At 42.5% G+C, this 19,712-nt stretch overlaps 1 protein-coding gene across 1 annotated transcript in view; it reads left to right on the plus strand.

The window, feature by feature from the left end:
* The first annotated feature begins 158 nt into the window (after positions 1 to 158).
* The window catches only part of MAP3K15 (mitogen-activated protein kinase kinase kinase 15), a 77,394-nt gene continuing 57,840 nt past the window's right edge, over positions 159 to 19,712 (plus strand). The window contains exons 1-2 of the mRNA XM_042810797.1: positions 159 to 477; positions 17,523 to 17,662. Coding sequence (XP_042666731.1) covers positions 159 to 477; positions 17,523 to 17,662 — 459 coding nt within the window. The remainder of the gene's footprint in view (positions 478 to 17,522; positions 17,663 to 19,712) is intronic.

The raw sequence follows: 19,712 nt of genomic DNA on the forward strand, positions 1-19,712 counted from the left end.
GCCCGGGGCTGTGCTTCCGCCGGCCCACAGGGCTGCCCCGTCCGGGAGGGCGGCGTAGAGTTCGGCCTTTGCCTCGGCGCCCGGCCGGGCGCGGCTGGAGTTCGCCCTCGGGCTGGCGATGGGGCGCGGCCCCGCCTGAGCACCTGCCGGCAGCCACCATGGAGAGCCCCGCGGGCGGCGCGGCGGCGGAGCCCGCGCACCCCGGCGCGGAGCCAGAGCCGCCGACCCCCGGCCCGGCCGAGGGCGGCGGGGAGACGGCGGAGGGCGGCCCGGCGGCCCCGCGGTCCCGCTGTCTGCGGGCCGTGTACGTGCTGAACGACCCGCCCAAGGCGGGGGCCGGGGCGCGCAGCCCCGAAGCCGGGGCGAGGCAGTGCCTGCTGCGGGCGTGCGAGGCGGAGGGTGCGCAGCTCGGCACGGTCAACTTCGGGGAGTTGGACTTCGGGGAGACGGCGGTGCTGGACGCCTTCTACGACGCGGGTGAGCCGGCGGGGCGGGGGGCTGCGGGGCGGGGGCTGCGGCTCATCTGCAGCGCTCACCAAGCCTCGGGACGGCGGCACTCTGGCTGGTGTAACTTGCTGACAAGCGTTGCCCGGTTCTCGAACTGGCTGGGAGCTCAGAGCTGGAAGCTGCCACTCTGCTGGTCCTCCAGGTGCCTCCTGCTCCCACTTGTTGCTCTGAATAGCAGCAATGCAGCCAGCAGGACAGAGCGATCTGTACTTCGCTCTGATGAGTGCTGTGTTCGGTTTTGCACCCCTCAATACAAGAAGGACATCGAGGCCTTGGAGTGTGTCCAGAGAAGGGCAACGAAGCTGTGAGGGGTCTGGAGCACAAGTCTTATGGGGAACGGCTGAGGGAGCTGGGATTATTTGGTTTGGAGAAGAGGAGGCTCAGGGGAGACCTTACTGCTCTCTATAACTACCTGAAGGGAGGTTGTGGTGAGGTGGGAGTCAGCCTCCCAGGTAACAGCGATAGAATGAGAGGGAATGGACTCAAGTTGTGCCATGGGGGTTCAGGTTGGTTATTAGGAAACATCACTTTCTCAGAAGGAGTGATGAGGCAGTGGCACAGGCTGCCCAGGGAGGTGGTGCAGTCACCACCCTTGGAGGTATTTGAGAACTGTGTGAATGTGGCATTGAGGGACGTGGTCAGTGGACATGGTGTGACGGGTTGGTGATTGGATGAGGTGATCTCAGTGTTTTGTTCCAACCTCAATGATTCTGTGATTCTAAGGAAGTGTAGAAGAAGTCAACCTGTTGGTGTTGCTTGCTGTCCAGGCTCCAGCTGATTACAGGTCTCCTTTGGTTCAAAAGGATCCTGCTCTCTCTTCTCCAGCCAGACCACTTGAATGGTTGGGCAGCATGAGAAGGAGTCATATCCTTCTGAGCAAGCAGAGAGAGGAAGTCCCTAAGTCAATAGATCTTATTTAAAGTAATTAAAATTAGTGTGTGCACAACTTCCAGACTGATTTTTCTCGTAACCTTATGGGCAGACTTCAGGAAACTGGGGGAATCCTCTGAAGAGTAAAGTTCCTTGAAGTCCACATTTATGTCATCTTGCTCAAGAATACACTCTTGGGACAAGTTAAGGAAGACTTTTTAAGACTTTGTTCTCATTTCAAATGCTCATGTGATGAGTCCATTTCATCCTTCAATAAGTCATCCACATTGAGAAACAACACATCTTTTTGGCTGTTTACTAACTTCTCAGATGGGATTCCATTATGACTCTCTTAGCAGGGTTGGAAAGTGTTCTCTAATCATAACATATGCACTCTCTATGTCTCTTAGGACACAACCACAAGCAGCACCTTCTGTGTATCTCCCCTGTGTTTCTTTGTGTTATCCTCCTGAAGGGAAGTATGATACCGTACTGCTGGCCTCATCAATGCTAAATTTTTTCTGACAGTCCTACTTATTTATAGGCACATACTTCCTCTGCACTGCACTGAGAACTTATTTTGAGACAGTTATTCATTTTCTAAAGTTTCTGCATTATTAAATAGGTGTCTCTTGCATGGGATTGTGCCTAACTTTGCCAACTTCTTCGGTATTCAGGGCATCTTGGAGAACTGAGATCACTTTATGCGTGATTAATGTAACTGTAATACTGAACTACCTTACCACTGGATACCACTGTGACGTTGTTATCTCTGCACTTAGTTGGCAAATGTTTTACATCACTTTTCTAAGTTTTTCATCCATTAAAAATCAATTAAATAGTTCTAAACTGAGAACTGTTCCAAAGGAGACTGTTCAAAACAGGCCCTGCATTCATACCTTTTCAGTAGCAGTGTTTTAAGACCAGTCAGGGGAACAACTCTGTAATCGATGCCCTAATTTAGCAAGCTTAGGTCAAGGCATCTTGTCGTATTGTTGCCTGTGTTAAGAGAATGAGTCACTGTTCTCAGCCAGCCCTGCAAGCTGTCCAAAAGCAGAGGGGTTTATTTGCCCCCATGTACTTTTTTGGAAAACCATGCAGAATGTTACTGCTATGTTAGCATTTACACCCTGTCGAGAATTCCAGATTAACTGCCATCAACTACAATGTAACCCTGAAAATGCAGGCGTCCTTAAATAAAAATGAATACATTTTTGAGTATGTATCGGCTGTTATCCAAAAATGCGGAAGCTGATAATTGTTTTTACTCATAACATTCTCGTTCAGCTATCCCACCATTTCCTTAGCCTCTGAAAAGTCAGCCACTTTTAGTTCCTCTATTTTCATATATACGATTTATTGCTGTCATATTCTTTTTGCAGAATGTGTGTTGGATTGCTGCTGTTGGCATCTATTCAGTTCTTAACAAAGACCATTATAAATGTCGCGTGGTTAACTTTGTGTTCAGAAACTGTCTTCATTAAAAACAAAGTCCAGAGAGATGTTAGCCATTGTGATACTGATGGGATGTAGTGCAATGCATGTTTACTTTCTGTACATCATGGGCAGAACTTGAAGAAGCAGTTCCTATTGCTCTGTTATGATAGTTGTGCTTTTTTAATAGTTGCTTGCTTGCCTTTTGCTTTGCTGGCTGGAATCCTGACCAGCACGTATCTACTAATACTTAATGACTGAGCAGTGATGTCTTCACGTTCTGAATGATATCAGTGGGGTCTTTGGTTGAAGCTCTATCTGCTACCCTGCTTTTCCCACTCTGCCTGAAGTTGTGGCTGTTTACTTTAGTCAGAAGACACCCTCCTGAAGCAAGATGATGTATTTTATTTAGTATGAATCTCTGATAGTGTGATTATTGGAGTTGGTGCCTTTTTGAGGATAAAACCAGAAATCTTTAAGGATGGAGTGCAAAGAGAAAGAACAACAGGAAACTCTTTTCCCTGTCTGCAGGCAGAATTTCTGGTAGATTATTTCTCAGTAGGCCATTGAGAAGAGTGCTCAAAAGCACTTATATGCTGTAATGAGAGTAGGATGTCCTTCTTTTCTTCTTGAGCTTACTCATTACTGACTTCCCACCATTTGAAATCTTACCATGAAGTGTGATTTATGTCTTAGGTATGTTAATGCAGACCAGCAGGTAATGCAAAATGACTCTCATCTTCAGAAATCACTAAACTTTCTACGGTGCTTTGATAAAAGGGAACTTGTGAGTTCTACAGCTCCTGTGAGAGCAAACTCGTGATAAATGGTAAAATTAGGGCTTGTTAACAAGATGATGAGCTCTCTTTGGTCAGGTTGTTCTAGAAACAAGCAATCAACAAAGTAATTATGTCATACAGAAGTGAGTGGTGGTGTCTATGGAACAAAGAAGCAATCAGGGGGAGGCTTGGAATATTTCTTGGGTTGTTTGGCCACGATGTTTTGAGATGATGGCAGTTATTGAAGTCAGCAGCATTAAAGTTGTCTGAAAGGAAGACAGACCAGGCAGAGACTGAACTACTGACGAATAAAGCTAGGATTTGCCTGAGAAAAAGGTTACTCCTGCAACAATCCAGGAAACAGTATGTCAGATTGTTTATGTGTGTAATGGAATATTTTGAAGTTCATTGTTGTTTTGCTACATATGAACTTTTCTTAGCAGCATCCTGCCTGGTAAGGCAGCCCCAGATGCACTGTTGGATATCCTGACACCTGTCCAGCAGCCCTCTCTTCACTCAGAGCCAATGTTAGACTGGAGAGGGCTTCCAGACAGAGCCTGAAAGGTGGGTCCTCCTTACACTCTATCATAGTTGTAACATTACCCTGATTTCATGTCCCTGAAACTATTTTTCTTCAAGCCATGAAAGGGAAAGGCAGCTGGTCTGTTCTGGGTCCTGATTTTCTGACTGGCACTGACTGAAGCCACGTTGTCACCCATAGCCAGCTGCTGCCCTGAAGCCCTCTTCCCTCTGAAGGTTGGCATTCTCACTGCAGAATTGGCAGGAGTGCTTTACACTTACAGTCAGAGGCAAGGATGTCAGGATAAAGTAAACATTTATCTTCAAGCTAATACACAGTGTGGTAACTGGTATAGCTGAGCTGGAGGCACATGTTTGCCTTGCTGACTCTGCTGCAAGAATTGTGATCTCTAACAGGAAGGTGAGGATGACAGGTGAGGGCAATAACCTTAAATAGACGTCAACAAACCTTGCTGCTGCAGTTTATCTTTGCTCTTAGGTGTGACAGTGAGTGGTGGGAAGGGGTTAAAGGTTGGCTGAGTGTCTGATGCTTACTTCAGCAGGCAGAGGTAGCAGTTTTCTTGAGGAATACTTAGTATTTCTCTTTTCATTTCTTCTGCAACTGGCCATGTGGCTGAGGGTGTATTTTCTTTTTAAAGCTGAGGAGATATGTGCACAGGGTGATATGGAAACATGAGGAGAAGCAGTAAAACCATCTTCAGAGCGGGAAGGTGGTAGCCAAGAGGCTGGGGCTGACTAGGTTAGGTGTTGTGCTGCTGTAATATAATAGCAGAGCTGTCAGGACCTGACCCTTTATCTCTGTGTGATACTGCATATGCAGAACAACTCTGGGAGACTTCAGCCAAGCACTTCATTGTGCTGCCAAAGTAAAATATTTTGCTAACAAGACTGTAATGTAGTAGCAGTACAGCCCTTTTATATCCAAGGACATGAGGTAAATTTTAAATGACAGTAGCAAGCTTGATGCAGTCCATCAAGTGTTTGTTATTGCATTCTGATACATCCAAGGTGCCGTGATGTAACCTTTACATTCTAAATGTGTATTTTTTTTAATGATATTGGGTTCAACTTCCAGTATGAAGTCATCTTACAGGAATGCTTACTTGAATTCAGAGATTTGTATGCTTCACTCAACATTATTTTCACTGTCAACAGTGAAACATAGCTGTATATCAGCCTTATTGCTCTTTTAACATGTAGCTTGAAGGGGCTTCACTTTGGTTCAGCTTGCCTATAGGATTATGAAATAGCTCTCTTGATGTCAGCTGGACAATATTAGAAACACATAAGCAAGTAGCCATAAGTAGGTTGTGTTGAGTTCATTCATGTTCCTGTGCTGTAAATATCTGCAGGGTGGATGTCAGGTGGATGGGGGCCAGGCTCTGTTCAGCAATGCTCAGTGACAGAGCAAGGGGCTGTGGGTACAAACTGGAACATAGGAAGTTCCATATGAGCATAAGTCATGTGAAGGCAACAGAGCCTTGGAGCAGACTATCCGGAGAAACAATAGAATCTCCTTCTCTGGAGATATTCAAATACTGCCTGGATGCTTTCCTGTGTAAGCTGCTGTAGGGAATCTACTTCAGCAGGGGGTTGGACTCGATTGGACTTCCTTGAAGGGTTGAACTTGCTTGGGACTGGTGCTTTTAATATTTTTATCAATGATGGCATTGAGTGTACCGTCAGCAAGTTTGCTGATGACACCAAGCTGAGTGGTGCAGTTGACACAGTGAAAGGAAGGGATGCCATTCAGAGGGACCTCAGCAGACTTGAAAGGTGGGCCCGGATGAACCTAATGAGGTTCAACACGGCAAAGTGCAAGGTTTTGCTCTTGGGCCAGCGGAATCCCAGGTGTATCCCAGACTGAAAGGAGCAGTCCTTGAGAGCAGCCCTGCAGAGAAGGACCTGGGGGTCCTGGTGGATGAAAAACTGAACACGAGTAGCAGTGTGCTCTTGCAGCTTGGAAAGCAAATGGTATCCTGGGCTCCATCAGAAGAGGGGGGGACAGGAAGGTGATTGTCCTTCTCTGCTCTCCCTTGTGAGGCCCCATTGGGAGTACTGTGTCCAGGTCTGGAGCCTCCAGTACAAGAAAGACAGAGAGCTGTTGGAGAGGGTCCAGAGGAGAGCCACAAAGATGATCAGGGGACTGGAGCACCTCCCCTACAGAGACTGGCTGAGGGATCTGGGCTTGTTCAGCCTGGAGTAAAGAAGGCAGCGGGGTGACATCATTGCAGCCTTTCAGTACCTAAAGGGAGCCTATAAACAGGAGGGGAATCAACTCTTTGAAAGGGTAGATAACAGCAGGACAAGGGGAAATGGTTTTAAGTTGAAGGAGGGGAGATTTAGGTTGGATGTCAGGGGGCAGTTCTTTACAGAGAGAGTGGTGAGGTGCTGGAACAGGCTGTCCAGAGAGGCTGTGGATGCCCCATCCCTGTAGGTGTTCAAGGCCAGGTTGGATGGGGCCCTGGGCAGCCTGGTTTAGTATGAAATGTGGAGGTTGGTGGCCCTGCATGTGGCAGGAGGGTTGGAGATTCATGATCCTTGAGGTCCCTTCCAACTGTGGGCATTCTGTGATGATCTTCAGCAATCTACTCCAACCTCACCTATGCTTTGTGTGTTCTGTCATGTAATGCTTTTATTACCTGCTTTTGTTTTATTTATATCTATATCTCACTTCTGTTTTATCATGGAATTACACATGGTTATTAAGCAAATCACAGGTGTTTATGTATCCCTAGTTATCAAGAAATTGATATTCCTGTTTTGCAGATGTAGAAGTTTGAGGTAAGGCTCTTCTAATAAGGAGTTGGTGCAGAACTGGGGGAAGAACTCCAGATTTTGGGGGTTCTTCTGCACTCTGCTCCAGTGGTGGCCCCTAGTTCTAACTCACTGGCTGTTCTGTGCTGGCTGCGAATCCACATCTAGCTAACCTGTGGGGCATGCTGCTGCTCTGGCACAGGCAAAGGAGCAGCCCCTAGCACTGCCTGCTTGGGCTGCTGCCTTTCATGCTCCAGTGATATTACATGGTTGGAATTAGGCAGTCAGGTGTATAGGGTCACTTTTTTAGGAGAACTTCAAGTTGGTGTACAGCTTGCTGGTGAAACTTGTGAACATGGTAGGCTCTTTCGCTCATGCTTCAGTGTGTATGTGAGTTGCTTTAGCCTCATGCAACCTTTGAACTGCAGCGTGTGTGCTTGAGACCAAGCCAAGAGGGAGCACAGCTGTTGTTTTATCCTGCTTCCAAGCACAGGCTTGCTGTAAACAGCATAGCTCCAGTCTCTGCTGAGGTCAGTGTGGTTCAGCTGGCAGCTGCTGGTGGGCCAAATATGTACAATTTTACCTAGCCTGTTATCTTTCAGAGATGCTGCAACTAGCTTCACTTTTTCCTTGGAGGGTGGGGTGGCTATGGAGGTGTGCCAGGAGCAAAAGCTGCATTGCTGTGGTCTGTGAGGAAGCAGCATGAATTCTGACTCTTAAAAGTTATGGATCACTGTACCATAATAAACTATGCTTGCTTTTCTACCCTTCATAATAAGTTAGCCTCACAGAAGTCAATCGCTCTGCTGTAGTGTTAATGCTGAAACTTTTCACTGGTACAAAACCCAGAGCTCTCCCTGCTCCATGGCTCAAGCCACAAGACTGCAGATTCTTACAGTCACTTGCTGTTGACTTTTTCTGCCAGTTTGAAGTTTTAAACTAATTTTCAGAGTGAGTAATACAAATATTAGTGAGGGTTTATTTTTTGTTTGGCTTTGGCTTTTTTTCTGCTGAGTTTTGATCTGTGATCTCTACTCTGCTACACCATGATAAGTGTGACAGAGCAATCCTAGGAAGAGCTGGCATGAACTTGGGGTAAAGCAGTTTGCCTTAGCACTGCAACTAAACTCTCATCCAGTCTACAGAAAGGGGCAATACATAGTTCAGAAATCTTTAAAAGATCTTTAAAAGGAGAAATTTACTTAGTAGAAAAATTTGCGTGTGATAATGATGACCTTCATAGTATCTGCAGCCATTTTTTTTAATTAATAATTTTTATTTTTATTTACTCATCATCCCCACATCTGTAGAAACTAATGTCCTTCCACAACATAGAAAGAAAAACGTGCTTCTGCAAGAAGTGCCAGAGACTTCATGAAATCTACTTGGCTGATTTCAATTAAGAAATTTGACAGCAGATTCAGATGTGTGATAAACAGAACAGTCCAACAAATCGTCATCAAAATGCAGTTAACAACAGTTGAACAATTGAATTTACAATGAAAAAGCCATTGTTTGGGGTTTTTATTAAATACTTGGTGCTTTTCTTCTTCTGTTAAGCAGAGATATTGTCAACATACACACTAGGCTTCATTTTATGACAATTTATGTGTATTTTGAGATGAGCCATCCTACAGTCTAATAAAAGATGGAGAACACATTTAAAGGCTTGTTATAAGATCACTGTTTTATGTAACTGTGTCTGAACTGCACCACGGAAGTACTAATATTCCTCTGATAGAGATCCTGTGATAACTAGCTTGGAGTTATATTATTTATTTACTTTTAGTTATGCTCTATTTTGAAACAGGGAAATTTTGTATGGGTGCGCTGTGTTAATTAACAGGCAGTGTTCATGCTAATGTTCCCCATTTGCAAGTTGGAAGTAATAACTCATATTGTATTTATAGGATAGTTAAAGTACATAATGTTGGTAATTCGCTTTGGAAATGAGGTCCTCTACTGAAATCCTAGATTTTATTGATCAGTACCTGGAAATAGTGCTTCCTAATTTTTTTAATGGGCATTGCACATTTCTGAAATTACAATATTCAGTGGTGGATAAGGATTTTTACAGTAATGCATGCAGCGTTTAGGCGGGCACATAAAGCTTGTGCTGTGTACAGGCAAGGTAAAAATACCAGATTGGATCCACATCTGCCCAACATCCAGAATACTAATTCAAGAACTCTGTCTGTACATGAGTGGAAGCTTTTTGGCTCACAGAGAATGTTGTGGTTTTATGTAAACTTTATTTGCATTTCTACTTTAACAATGCTGCCTGTCTTCAATTAACAATTTATCCATTAATGTTGCACTTCCATGTGGGCCCTAAATGGAAGTCTGAGGCTCTATGCAGAGGAAATCTGGGATATAGTTCTGAGACTGATGCCACAGTTTGGTATGAACAAGTACAGATCTCTAGTGATGGAGATGTTTCTTGATCTTTGTTTTTAAATAAATGAAAGAAAATAAGGGATTTAGAGCAGGTAAGTCTCATTTGTCTTTTTATGTTACATTTTTCATTTTAAAAAAAAAACAAAAAAACAAAAAAACAAAAAAACTCTTAAATAGCTTTACACAGACCTATAAACTTTGGCATACCAAAATATTTCTGTTTCTTTCCATGGTAGAGCCTTGTACTTTGATCAGTCTTATCTCTAACGTTTCTTTGGACAGAAGACAGAATGCAGCATAATTTTGTTTTTTCAAATGTTTTTGATATATGTCGTGGGCCAATGTGTGATGTGCTCGGGATGTGCAGATTGAGCAAGTATGTGCTGCTTCCCATCTAAGATATTCAACCTTATATGATGAGTGACTGAAGTAATTTAGGTTGGATAAGCGCTCAAAGGTTTGGAGCTTATTCGAACCTCATTGGCCTTGCAGTTGAGAAGGAAGGGAAAGCCATTCTTGTTGAATTTCATACTCATCTTTATTGTACTTAGGTCAGGCAATCCCATAAAGAATTTTTTTTTTTTTTTAAATTGTACTTCAATCCCTTTCATTGGCTCTTATGACTCCGTTGCCTCTCATGACTCAGTGTAGGAAGTGCCAAGGTGAATGAGAAGTTACATCAAGTTAAACTTTCTTATTTCTCCCCCCTAAACTACAGGCAAAGTTCAAATCAGGTTCAGGGCTGGGTGCCTTTTTCTGTATGCTCTCTTAACTGGCAAGCTCAGCTCTAGTAAACATTGCAGTGGAAACAATCTCATGTGACGCTTGGCACACAGCTAGTGCTAGCATGAAATGCCTGCTTTTAATTTATTCCACTGCTTCTCTCAGCTAAACAAGGTGGCAAAATGGCTGACTGTGCAGAAGTAGTGGGCTCCTTGACTTGCTAGGGAAATTTGGGAAATAATGTTATCCTCATCTCAGGCACTGAGGTTAGGGCACCACAATGTAAGAAGAATATAGCAAGCATCCAAAGAAGGGCTGCAGAGATGGTGAAGGGTCCAGAATGTGACACCTCAGCAGCTGAGGCCCTGTGTTTGCTCAGCGCACAGCAGAGGAGCTAAAGGGAGGCCTGATGGCGGCTGCAGCTCCTCACAGGGAGCAGAGGGGCAGCGCTCAGCTCTGCTCTGTGTGACAGCGACAGGGCCCGAGGGAACGGCGTGGAGCTGCGTCAGGGGAGGGCGGCTGGGGGTCAGGGAAAGGGGCTGCACCACAGGGCGGAGGGCGGGGAACCCCGTGAGGGGCAACCCAGAAGGCTGCCAGGGCAGTGGGCACTGCCCCAAGTGCCAGAGTTCAACACTCTCAGACGCTGGGTTTGGTTTTGGGTGGTGCTGTGTGGAGCCAGGGGTTGGACTCCATGATCCTTGCGAGTCCCTTCCAACTTGAGGCATTCTGTGGGTCTGTGAAAAGCATATACGATATGAGATCTGCTCCTTATGGCTGTCTAGCACCTATATCAAAGCTTTTAATACACTAGGAGTATGTAAGCAGGGAAAAACTGAGCAGGTTTCTTTCTCAGGTAATCTGTGGTGGATAAACATTTTTGTAGTGTTCTGGGTATGTCAATTTGAAATCCTTCATCAGTCACTGCTCAAGGCTTTGGGAAAAGTGAGAAATAAGTGACTTCTGGAAATTTCATTTGCTTAATGTCTGTGAATAACAAGAAGGGAAAGTGATACTTGTTCTTTAAATACACTTTGACAATTTTTGAATGATGCTTTGTTAGTGTACATTTGGATATCAAGGTTGAACAAGCATGTGGGAAGTGTAAATAGCTGTCTCTTTCAATCTGCTTGGGCTGTTAAATTGCTCAAATGCTAAGATCCAAATGATGAGATCTCTCCCTCAGTTTCGAATCCACGAGCCTGAAGGAAATAATGTAAATAGTGATCTCTTGTGCACATCACAACGTTCATTTACTGGCAGCATGAAGACCTTGTCAGTACTCACTTGATTTGATTATGGTTGGTAACTAAAGATGTGTGACTCAGAGTTGGTGAACTTTTGCAGGAAGGATGACCATTGAAGGGCTGTATGCTGTAAATTTTCCAGTGAATGTGTGTACACACTTTATTTTAACTGTGATTTCTCACACTACTGTGTTACCTGCCTCAAACTTGAGGTCATGTTGTTCTTAAAACACCAAAAAACTGCAGTATGAAATCACAGAATGGCTTGGGTTGGAAAGGACCCCAAGGATTATAAAGTTCCAACCCCCTTGCCACAGGCAGGGCCACCAACCTCCAGATCTGGTACTCAACCAGGTTGTCCAGGGCACCATCCAACCTGGTCTTGGACACCTCCAAAGACGGAGCATCCACAACCTCTCTGAGTTAAATACGGACTAGTAAAACTAGTTTTAGTATGAACGCCGTTGGCTTTCAAGGAAATGTAATGCTTAGATTTGTCTTGAAAGGTAATGTTTAGTGAGAATTCAATGAATGTAAACTTCATCCATAGGCCAGGAATATGCAATTTCTGGGAAATTCAAGCAAGAGTTTGGTGTTCAGAGAAATCTTAGTGGTGGGTCTAATTTGTGACAGTCCTTCTGTTCCTCCTTCAGAGGCAGAGTAACTGCAGGTCTAGTGTTGATGGTGAAGAACTGTAGTTTTTCTCTAGTGGCCAGTTCACTGATTAGCTGGTGGGAACATCTGCAGGGAAGTACCTGCTGAGATTTTGTAATTCTTGACTGAAATGCATTAGAGGTTGAATGTGGTACTTCAGAGAAGGACTGCTAGGCTCTATAGAACACCTCATAGCACAAAGCACCTTACGTGCCATTATTTCTGACTCCCTTCACAGCTAGTGGAGAGGAATGTGCACTTCTGAGCTACAGTTCTTCTCATATAATCATGAAATCCTTAGAGTTGGAAGGGACCTCTGAAGGCCATCTAGTCCAGCTCCCCTGCAATGAACAGGAACACCACAGCTACATCAGGTTGCCCAGGGTCTTATCTAGCCTGGCCTTGAAAGTCTCCAGGTACAGGGCACCCACCACATCTCTGGGCACTGGTTTCAGTGCCTCACTACCATTAATGTAAAGGACTTTTCTTTATATCTAACCCAAATCTACCCTCTTTGAGCTTGAAACCATTTCCCTTTTTCTATTGCCACAGACTCTGCTAAAGAGTCTGTTCCCTTCTTACCTGTAGCTCCCGTTTAGATACTGAAAGACGGCTGTCAGATCACCTAAAGAGGAGCCACAGGAGGGAAGGGGACAGGCTAAAGTAGACTTCTGATGGATCAGACAAATGGTATTTTAAAAGTGCTTTATCTCTCTGCATTGACAATGAGGGGAGTGAAGATGATCTCATGAGACCAAACACCTGTCTTGTGGCTGACCAAATGGCTGCTGAATCTTAGTTTTGGAATAAATAACATTAATTGAGACTAGCATGAGTATGTCCAGGGAGTCTGACTATTCAGACTCTGTTTTGGTACACGGGAGCACTAAGCCTTCTTAATTTGGCATGGGAGGATGCTTAATACTGCCAAAAGAACAAGTTCCCCAACATGGTTTCAGAAATGACTGGATTGTTTTTAATTAAATTGTTTGTAAGAAAAAAAAAAAAAAAAAAAAAAAAAAAAAAACCACAAGCACGCAACCTCAAGCAAATTGGCAAAGTTGGGAAAAAAAATAAGACTGAGAACAAAGGTTTGTTGTGAAAACAGTGAGCAATTTCTAAGCTTAGACATACACAGTTTAGAGTAAATTACATATTTTCTAACTTCCGCAGTTCAATAATGCAAGAAAAGGTTGTCTAGGATTAGTTCTTTTCATGCTGTTAACATTTTAGGAAAAGAAGAAAAATAAATTTTTCTACCCCTTCTGGTGACGGGTTCTTTTCAGGTGTTTTGCTATTCCAATATTTTCTAGCAAGGCACTGTTTTCATATTCATGCTTGTGCAGAGCTTTAAAAGTGCATTCTACTTTTGGATTTGCCATGTGTTCTATTAACCATATTAATTTTCTTCGTGCACCAGTTCTTGAAGTTGCACAGTTGTATTCTGTCTGGCAGAGTTTGAGAAACACTCTTGGAAGATCAGTTAAATATAAGCACAGACATTGGGCACAAGTTTTGCTTTTCTGGATCAGTAGAACTGCTTTCCTATTTTAGAATAATGCTTTGCCTTCTTTGAAACGTACAGTTTTACAGTGAATTTAGTTATATTTAGGAAACATCTAATAATGTTTCATAAAGCTTTTGCTTTTCATTTCCAAGGACTTTGGGAGAACCTTTCCTTCCATTTAACAACACACAAAATCTTTAATATGCTATTGAGGGATTGCAAGATTGAGGTGATGTATCTAATTAATAAGGAAGCTGCAGGACATAAAAGTAAATGAGAAAATGAATTTATTTTCTATATCAATCCCTAAAACTGGCAGTATTACTTACCTGCTGTAATTTGTTCTGCTGCTTTTAAATGAATTGTAGTTTCTTGTGTGTGATTTAATTTTTGTGGTGAGCGGGTTCTTTTGACAATAAGGAGTACATATCAGTTATAAATATGAATACTTCATCATGGTTTAGAAAAATTAATAGTTTTAAATGCTCGTTTCTCCTGAATTGCAGTAAACACCACTGGAACACTAAAAATACGCTCTGTTTCTGTTTTTAAAGTGTGTCCTCTGGTACAGATGAAAGAGGCAGTATCTGAGTACTGCTGTAAAGTAGCACCACAGTGCTGACAGGATTAATGGCTGTAATGTTTGGATGTGAATGTAACCCTGTTCTGGATCAGTCTGGATGAAAAGGGTGCTTGTGCAGAAAGCTCGAGATGAATGTTGGCCTCTCAATCTGTCCATGCTGCATTTTGGGTGGTTGTCTGGTGTTCACTGTATCCCAAGGGATGGTTTTGCTGAATGAGAATTAGTGGTGCTGAGGCTATTGGAATTCCAAAGCATAAAAGGTTGCAGGTGAGAACTGAACTCAAGAAGAAGAAATTTCTGGTTGTGACTAAACAAGATATTTAAAACAAATACAGTTTTTGTGCTTTCTGCTTATGTTAAAATGCTTTCAGGCATTGCGAGCGTGTCGTGCTGCTTGATTTCATTACCTCCAACTACATGTGCCATTGTTTCTTCCAAGCCGACTGCTTCTGCTGACTTCTACTCTGAACTTCAGCTATTACCACCTACAGTCTGGCTATCCAAAAAGTCGGCATTAATTCTTGATTGACACTTATCTGTGAGGAAGGAAGCTGAACCTAAATTTGGAAAGAGAAGCCTGGAAAGCGTTTTGTTGAATTGGCTTTTCAGACACGGAGATGGGAGTAGAGGATGAAGCATGATCAACTTGTTTCTGTTCATAAATTGTGCTTTGCTAAGCAGGTGCCTGTGCTGCAATATTAATTTTATGTATCTCACAGATCTTATAAGTATGGAAATTCTTCTCTCTTTGTAACCATCCTATATATGTTGTTGTACTTCAGGATCCTTTATTTGTGTTTCAAGAACTGTAGATGGAAGATTTTAGCATCAATTGCAAGCAAAGCGTAAGACAACTGAAAGAAAAGTATTTGTGAATCATTAGTTGATACACTACATCAACACTTGCTACGCTAATAAAAGAGATGTAGCCCTGAAAACAGTAGTTCTGGGGAATGGTCACTATCACTGAGTGCTGTACTTGCAGTGCCCACTGCACTGAATGTGTCTCAGGGAGCTGCTTCTTTAATTAGCATTGATTATTCATCATTTGTTCTCCACTCGTGATCATTTCCTGACCTCACCAGACTCAAGATATGCTTCCCTAGCACCTGAGTAAAGCTGCTATGTAAATAGGTGCATAGTCTCTCCTTCCTGCTTCCAGCACACTGCTGTTGCTGCTGGAGGGGTTGTGGAGACCACTCTGGGAACACAGGATCTTCTCACTGCTCTGCTCTGCTGCCACCAGCGTTTCTGATGCTCTGCTTTAGTTGCTTCTGTTTCATCCCTTGGTTCCCACAGTCAGACTGGATCTATTCAGTCATCTTCCTGGGGCTGTTTTCTCCATGTGCGTGTACATTTTTGTGATACCACCTTCATCTTCCCTGCTAGTCTTCTGTTTATTTTACCTTATTCACACTTGTGTTCATGAGATGTGAATAAACAAGAAAAACTCATCTTCTTTTATCCTTTATCAGTGTTAACTGCTGAATAATACTCCTTTTTAATGTGGACATTTCTGTGGTTATGCCCATTTAATGTGGTTCTGACGCCACTTACACTGTAACCGAGCAGCAGACAAGAGAAGGCAAATTTCAGATGTAGGCTTGCACAGCTATGGGCTGCGGGTAGCCTTGTTGCAGTAAACTGTTATGGGTCATTGCTCATGTGATATTGGAAAATGCAGTATCTGTGTGCTATGTGAACACATTGTCTAAATCTTCTCACCAGGAAGGAGATTTTGACTCCACAGCACAGTTCCACAAAACGAGTTTATACAGGCCCTAAAAGCAGTCCAGAACTCTTTGACTTCATCTTTTTCTTTGAGTTAATGTGATTCTAGGTCTGCTTGTTATTTCGTCTAAATGTTTATTTTATAGATCACTTATGTTTTCTCAGTTGATTTTGGAGGTAATGTTGGAGGTGAGGATAATCTGGATGAGGATGTGTGGGTGAAGCTGGGATTTACTGCTTCCAGCCTGCTTGGTTTGTATGACCCTGTAGCATGAGATATGCTAGGATTAGCTCTGCTGTAGAAAGCTTGTTGAGCAGGAATGGAAAGGTGATCAGTAGGTAGTGCAGAATTTGAGGTTGCTCAGGGATAAGGAGAATTTTCTCTCTTTACCATGATATTATTTTATTAATTATTTTTCAAATTATCATGTTTTAAGTAGAGACATTTAGGTTTTTAGGCAGGTCATTTCTGTGGACTCAAAAGCCCGTCCTTGTGCTTTAACAGGTTAATGAGAAGTCTTTAAAATACCCAGGTGGAATTGTACAGGAATGTATATTCACTGCTGGATTTACCAAGAACTTGCATACTGAGTATGAGGCATTGATTCTTCTGGTAGGTAACCTCAGTGAAACCCAGGTGAACTGACTGCTTTGTTTGGATTTCACACAACAGGCCTGGCCCGCTCCTGGGTTTTTCGTTTATTAGTAGCTTCATTCTTCTCCGTCATTCCCTGTAGATACAGGAGCTGTCTGTTAGCAGCTTCAGAGGTGCAGGATTTACTGCCCTGCTGAACTGGGACTTTGGAATCTGTTTTGTACTTCAGACTGTCCTGTGGTTTGAAGGCCCAAGCTTTAGTATTATGAATACTTTGGGTGTACATTTAGCTGTCTGTCCCCCAGCAGTGAAAGCAGACAGTCATGCAGACACAGACCTTCAAAAAGCTTTATACCACAACTCTCTTATGTGGCACGGAATATATAAGGATCAAGGGAAAAACAGCTTAAAAAAACAGCGTCTTTATTCCAGTTACTTCTTCTATCTGTGCTGGTCTTTAGGCTCACATAAAAAACAGACAGTGAGTTCCAAATCTTTAGTCTGTATCTCAGCTGTTCTGCATAGTACAGGGTATTTCTATTTACCTCTCTGTATTGGTCATCTTCACTGATGCAAAGTTTCTTATTTTCATTTCTGACTTGAGTGCTACCCAGGAGCACTATGAAGTCTTGCTCAAGCTGCTTGTAGTTGAGTTCTGTATTTCACTCTGCCCTGCACCTCAAAATGTGTATAGCTTTTAAAAGTCAATTTCACAAATTATTTGTTTTTCCTCTGTTTAGGAATTTCCTCTGTTGCAAGATTCAGTGAAATTAAACATGGTCATGTGATTTTCCTTAATTTTCATCTGCCTTATTCTCCTCAGAGGTTTCACCTGCAGATTCCACATTTCCCATCTTAGTGGGTATTCAGACTGTCAGGCCTGGCTTGGGGAGCAAAAGTAGAACTCCTTCTTCACCTGCAGTGCACCTGATGCAGTGATTTCAAAACTGTGAATTCACAGACCGTGCCTCACAGTTATGGTAATACTGTGATCATTTTCTGGATATAGTATCTCTCAAGTGCATGGTAATACTTGTACTATGAGAAAATGATCCTTAATTGAGTATGCTGATTTTGTACTTACAAATGTGTGTGTGATTTCAGCATTCATTTTAAATTCTTTGTAGTAATAAATTGGGTTTTAAGACTTTTTTTTTTTTTTTTTTTTTTAGCACTTTCCCCCCTTCCTCTCTCATTTCAGATGTTGCAGTTGTGGATATGAGTGATATTTCCAAGCAACCATCACTGTTCTACCACCTTGGTGTGCGTGAAAGCTTTGACATGGCAAATAATGTTATACTCTACCATGGCACTGATGATGACACTGCCCAGTCTCTCAAAGTAAGGTTCTCTCTTCAAAATCTTGCTTTGTTTGAGAAATAACTTTAACTACCTGATTCTGCAAACATTTGTGGCAGAAATTTTCATTGAGTGTGATTTCCTAATGGCTATTTAGCAAAATCTTGTTAAGAATAACAGCTACTACCAAGAATAGCAGTGGTTAGAGTAAAGTAAAAGCTTGTTTATAAGAAAAGATCCATACTGCAGTACTGGGTTTGCTTCAGATGGTTTGACTTGTACAAAACCTGCACTTTCACTTCTAGTAATGATGCTCAAAGAAGTAATGTCTTGCAACCTACTCTGAACATTCAAGTACTTCTCTCAGCTGAAGTTAGTATCTCCTAGTTTCTGAGAAGCTAAGATTACAGGAATCTTCATCTTATTTCTCTCTGATGAAGAAGGAAGGAATAAGGAAGAGATCCTAATCAAATCATTTTACAGGCCTGTTGTTCACTATTACAGTAGGGAAACATGCTATACGCTGAAGTCTTTTAAGACTGTTCTGGCTGCAAATCCTATAATGGGATATTTCTTTCACAGCATAGGTTTGGCTCTTTGGTTTGGCTCACATTTAGATTACTCTTTTGTACTACCACTTACTGATTCTTATAATTATCATCCTTTTTCTTGCTACCTTCACTGAGAACAGCGTTGTTCATACTGTGTGAGGTTGTTTTTCTCTTCTTTTGATTTATTGCCTCTTATGGTTTTAACATTTTTTTCATGCCACTGATGTCCAAAAATCTATCTTGGAATTCTCCAACCTTTCCCAGTGAAATAAGAATATTAAGTTGAATATTAACTGCGTTAAAAGCTGGGTCCTGTCATAGCTTCTTTTTCTTTCAGTGTCTTCAGTTTTACTCTGAATCTGCTCCTTTCTGCAATTGTGTTCCACATATACATTCACATTTTGTGTAATCTGAAGTCACGAGACCTCTCACACCCTTTGCTCAAAGAGATGCAACAAATATGTGTCAAGGCATACTTGCATCCCCTTTGTTGCTCTAATAATTTCTTAAGGGCAGGCATACAGCTTTTCCTCTTGCAGAGACGACATACCTGACTGCAGTTTTTATTTTTTATTAACTCATTTTTTTAAATCCTTGTCTTACGTTGTATCTCAGGAGTTGTGATCATCTTGGTTCTCCTCAGCAGCTGCCTAAGTTTGGGGAGCCCAAGCTAGTCATCTTTTACATATCTCCACCTAATGAGGTGAACGGCTTTGATTTCTGCACTTTGTGCCAAGCGCGGATGCAAGCATGTGCTCCGTAACTGGATGAATGACCTCCAGACTCGCAGCTGTCTGTGGGCCAGGTCTTCAAACAGTTCACTGCCAGAGCTTGCAGACCTTGGAAGTGTCAGTTCTGGGTCTTTTTGTTGAAGAGTGTGAAGCTCAAGTACGAGCCTGGGGACCTCACAACACTAGAGTATGACTGCATCACATAGGGCTGGAAAAACTGTTCTCTCTCTTAATTTCTCTTCTCGTGGGAGCTCTGCTAATGACACTGAGCCCTGCTGTATCTCTTATCTCATAGTCATTTGTATAATCACGTTGGTCAACAGTCCCCTGGCATACCTTACTGAGTGATCAAAATTACTTGATTAATTGATTTGAGTTGTTGGAAACAAGTTGAAGAGATCATCTGGTTGAACACCAGGGTAGTTTTAGCAGGATACTGGGGAGATGGTTCTGTCCTATTCTGATGTTCTTGATACTTCTTTTGCAATCGACCTCCAGTTTGCTGTTGAATACCATTCAAATATATAAATATACTTTTTGTTTTAGGAATACTTCAGAAGGTAGATAGGGATTATTCTTGGGATCCTTCAGGGAAGAACATTTCGTGATCTCTTGACACGTTTCATGGCTTAGATGCTAGATAGTTTTCAGAAGAGTTCCTTTTTTTTCCTTAGAGAGAAGTTTTTATCAACAGAAGACAAAATTTTATTAGAGATATTTGTTTAGGTAAGTGGACCTGTTTACTTTTAGCTTTTCTTTCAGGTGTTTATTTCAGAAGACTAAGCCTTCAATCTTTTTTTTTTAGTATTT

The sequence above is a fragment of the Centrocercus urophasianus genome, unplaced genomic scaffold, assembly GCF_019232065.1.
Source record: "Centrocercus urophasianus isolate 14NV4802_14NV808 unplaced genomic scaffold, USGS_Curo_1.0 seq_12, whole genome shotgun sequence".
NCBI lineage: Eukaryota > Metazoa > Chordata > Aves > Galliformes > Phasianidae > Centrocercus > Centrocercus urophasianus.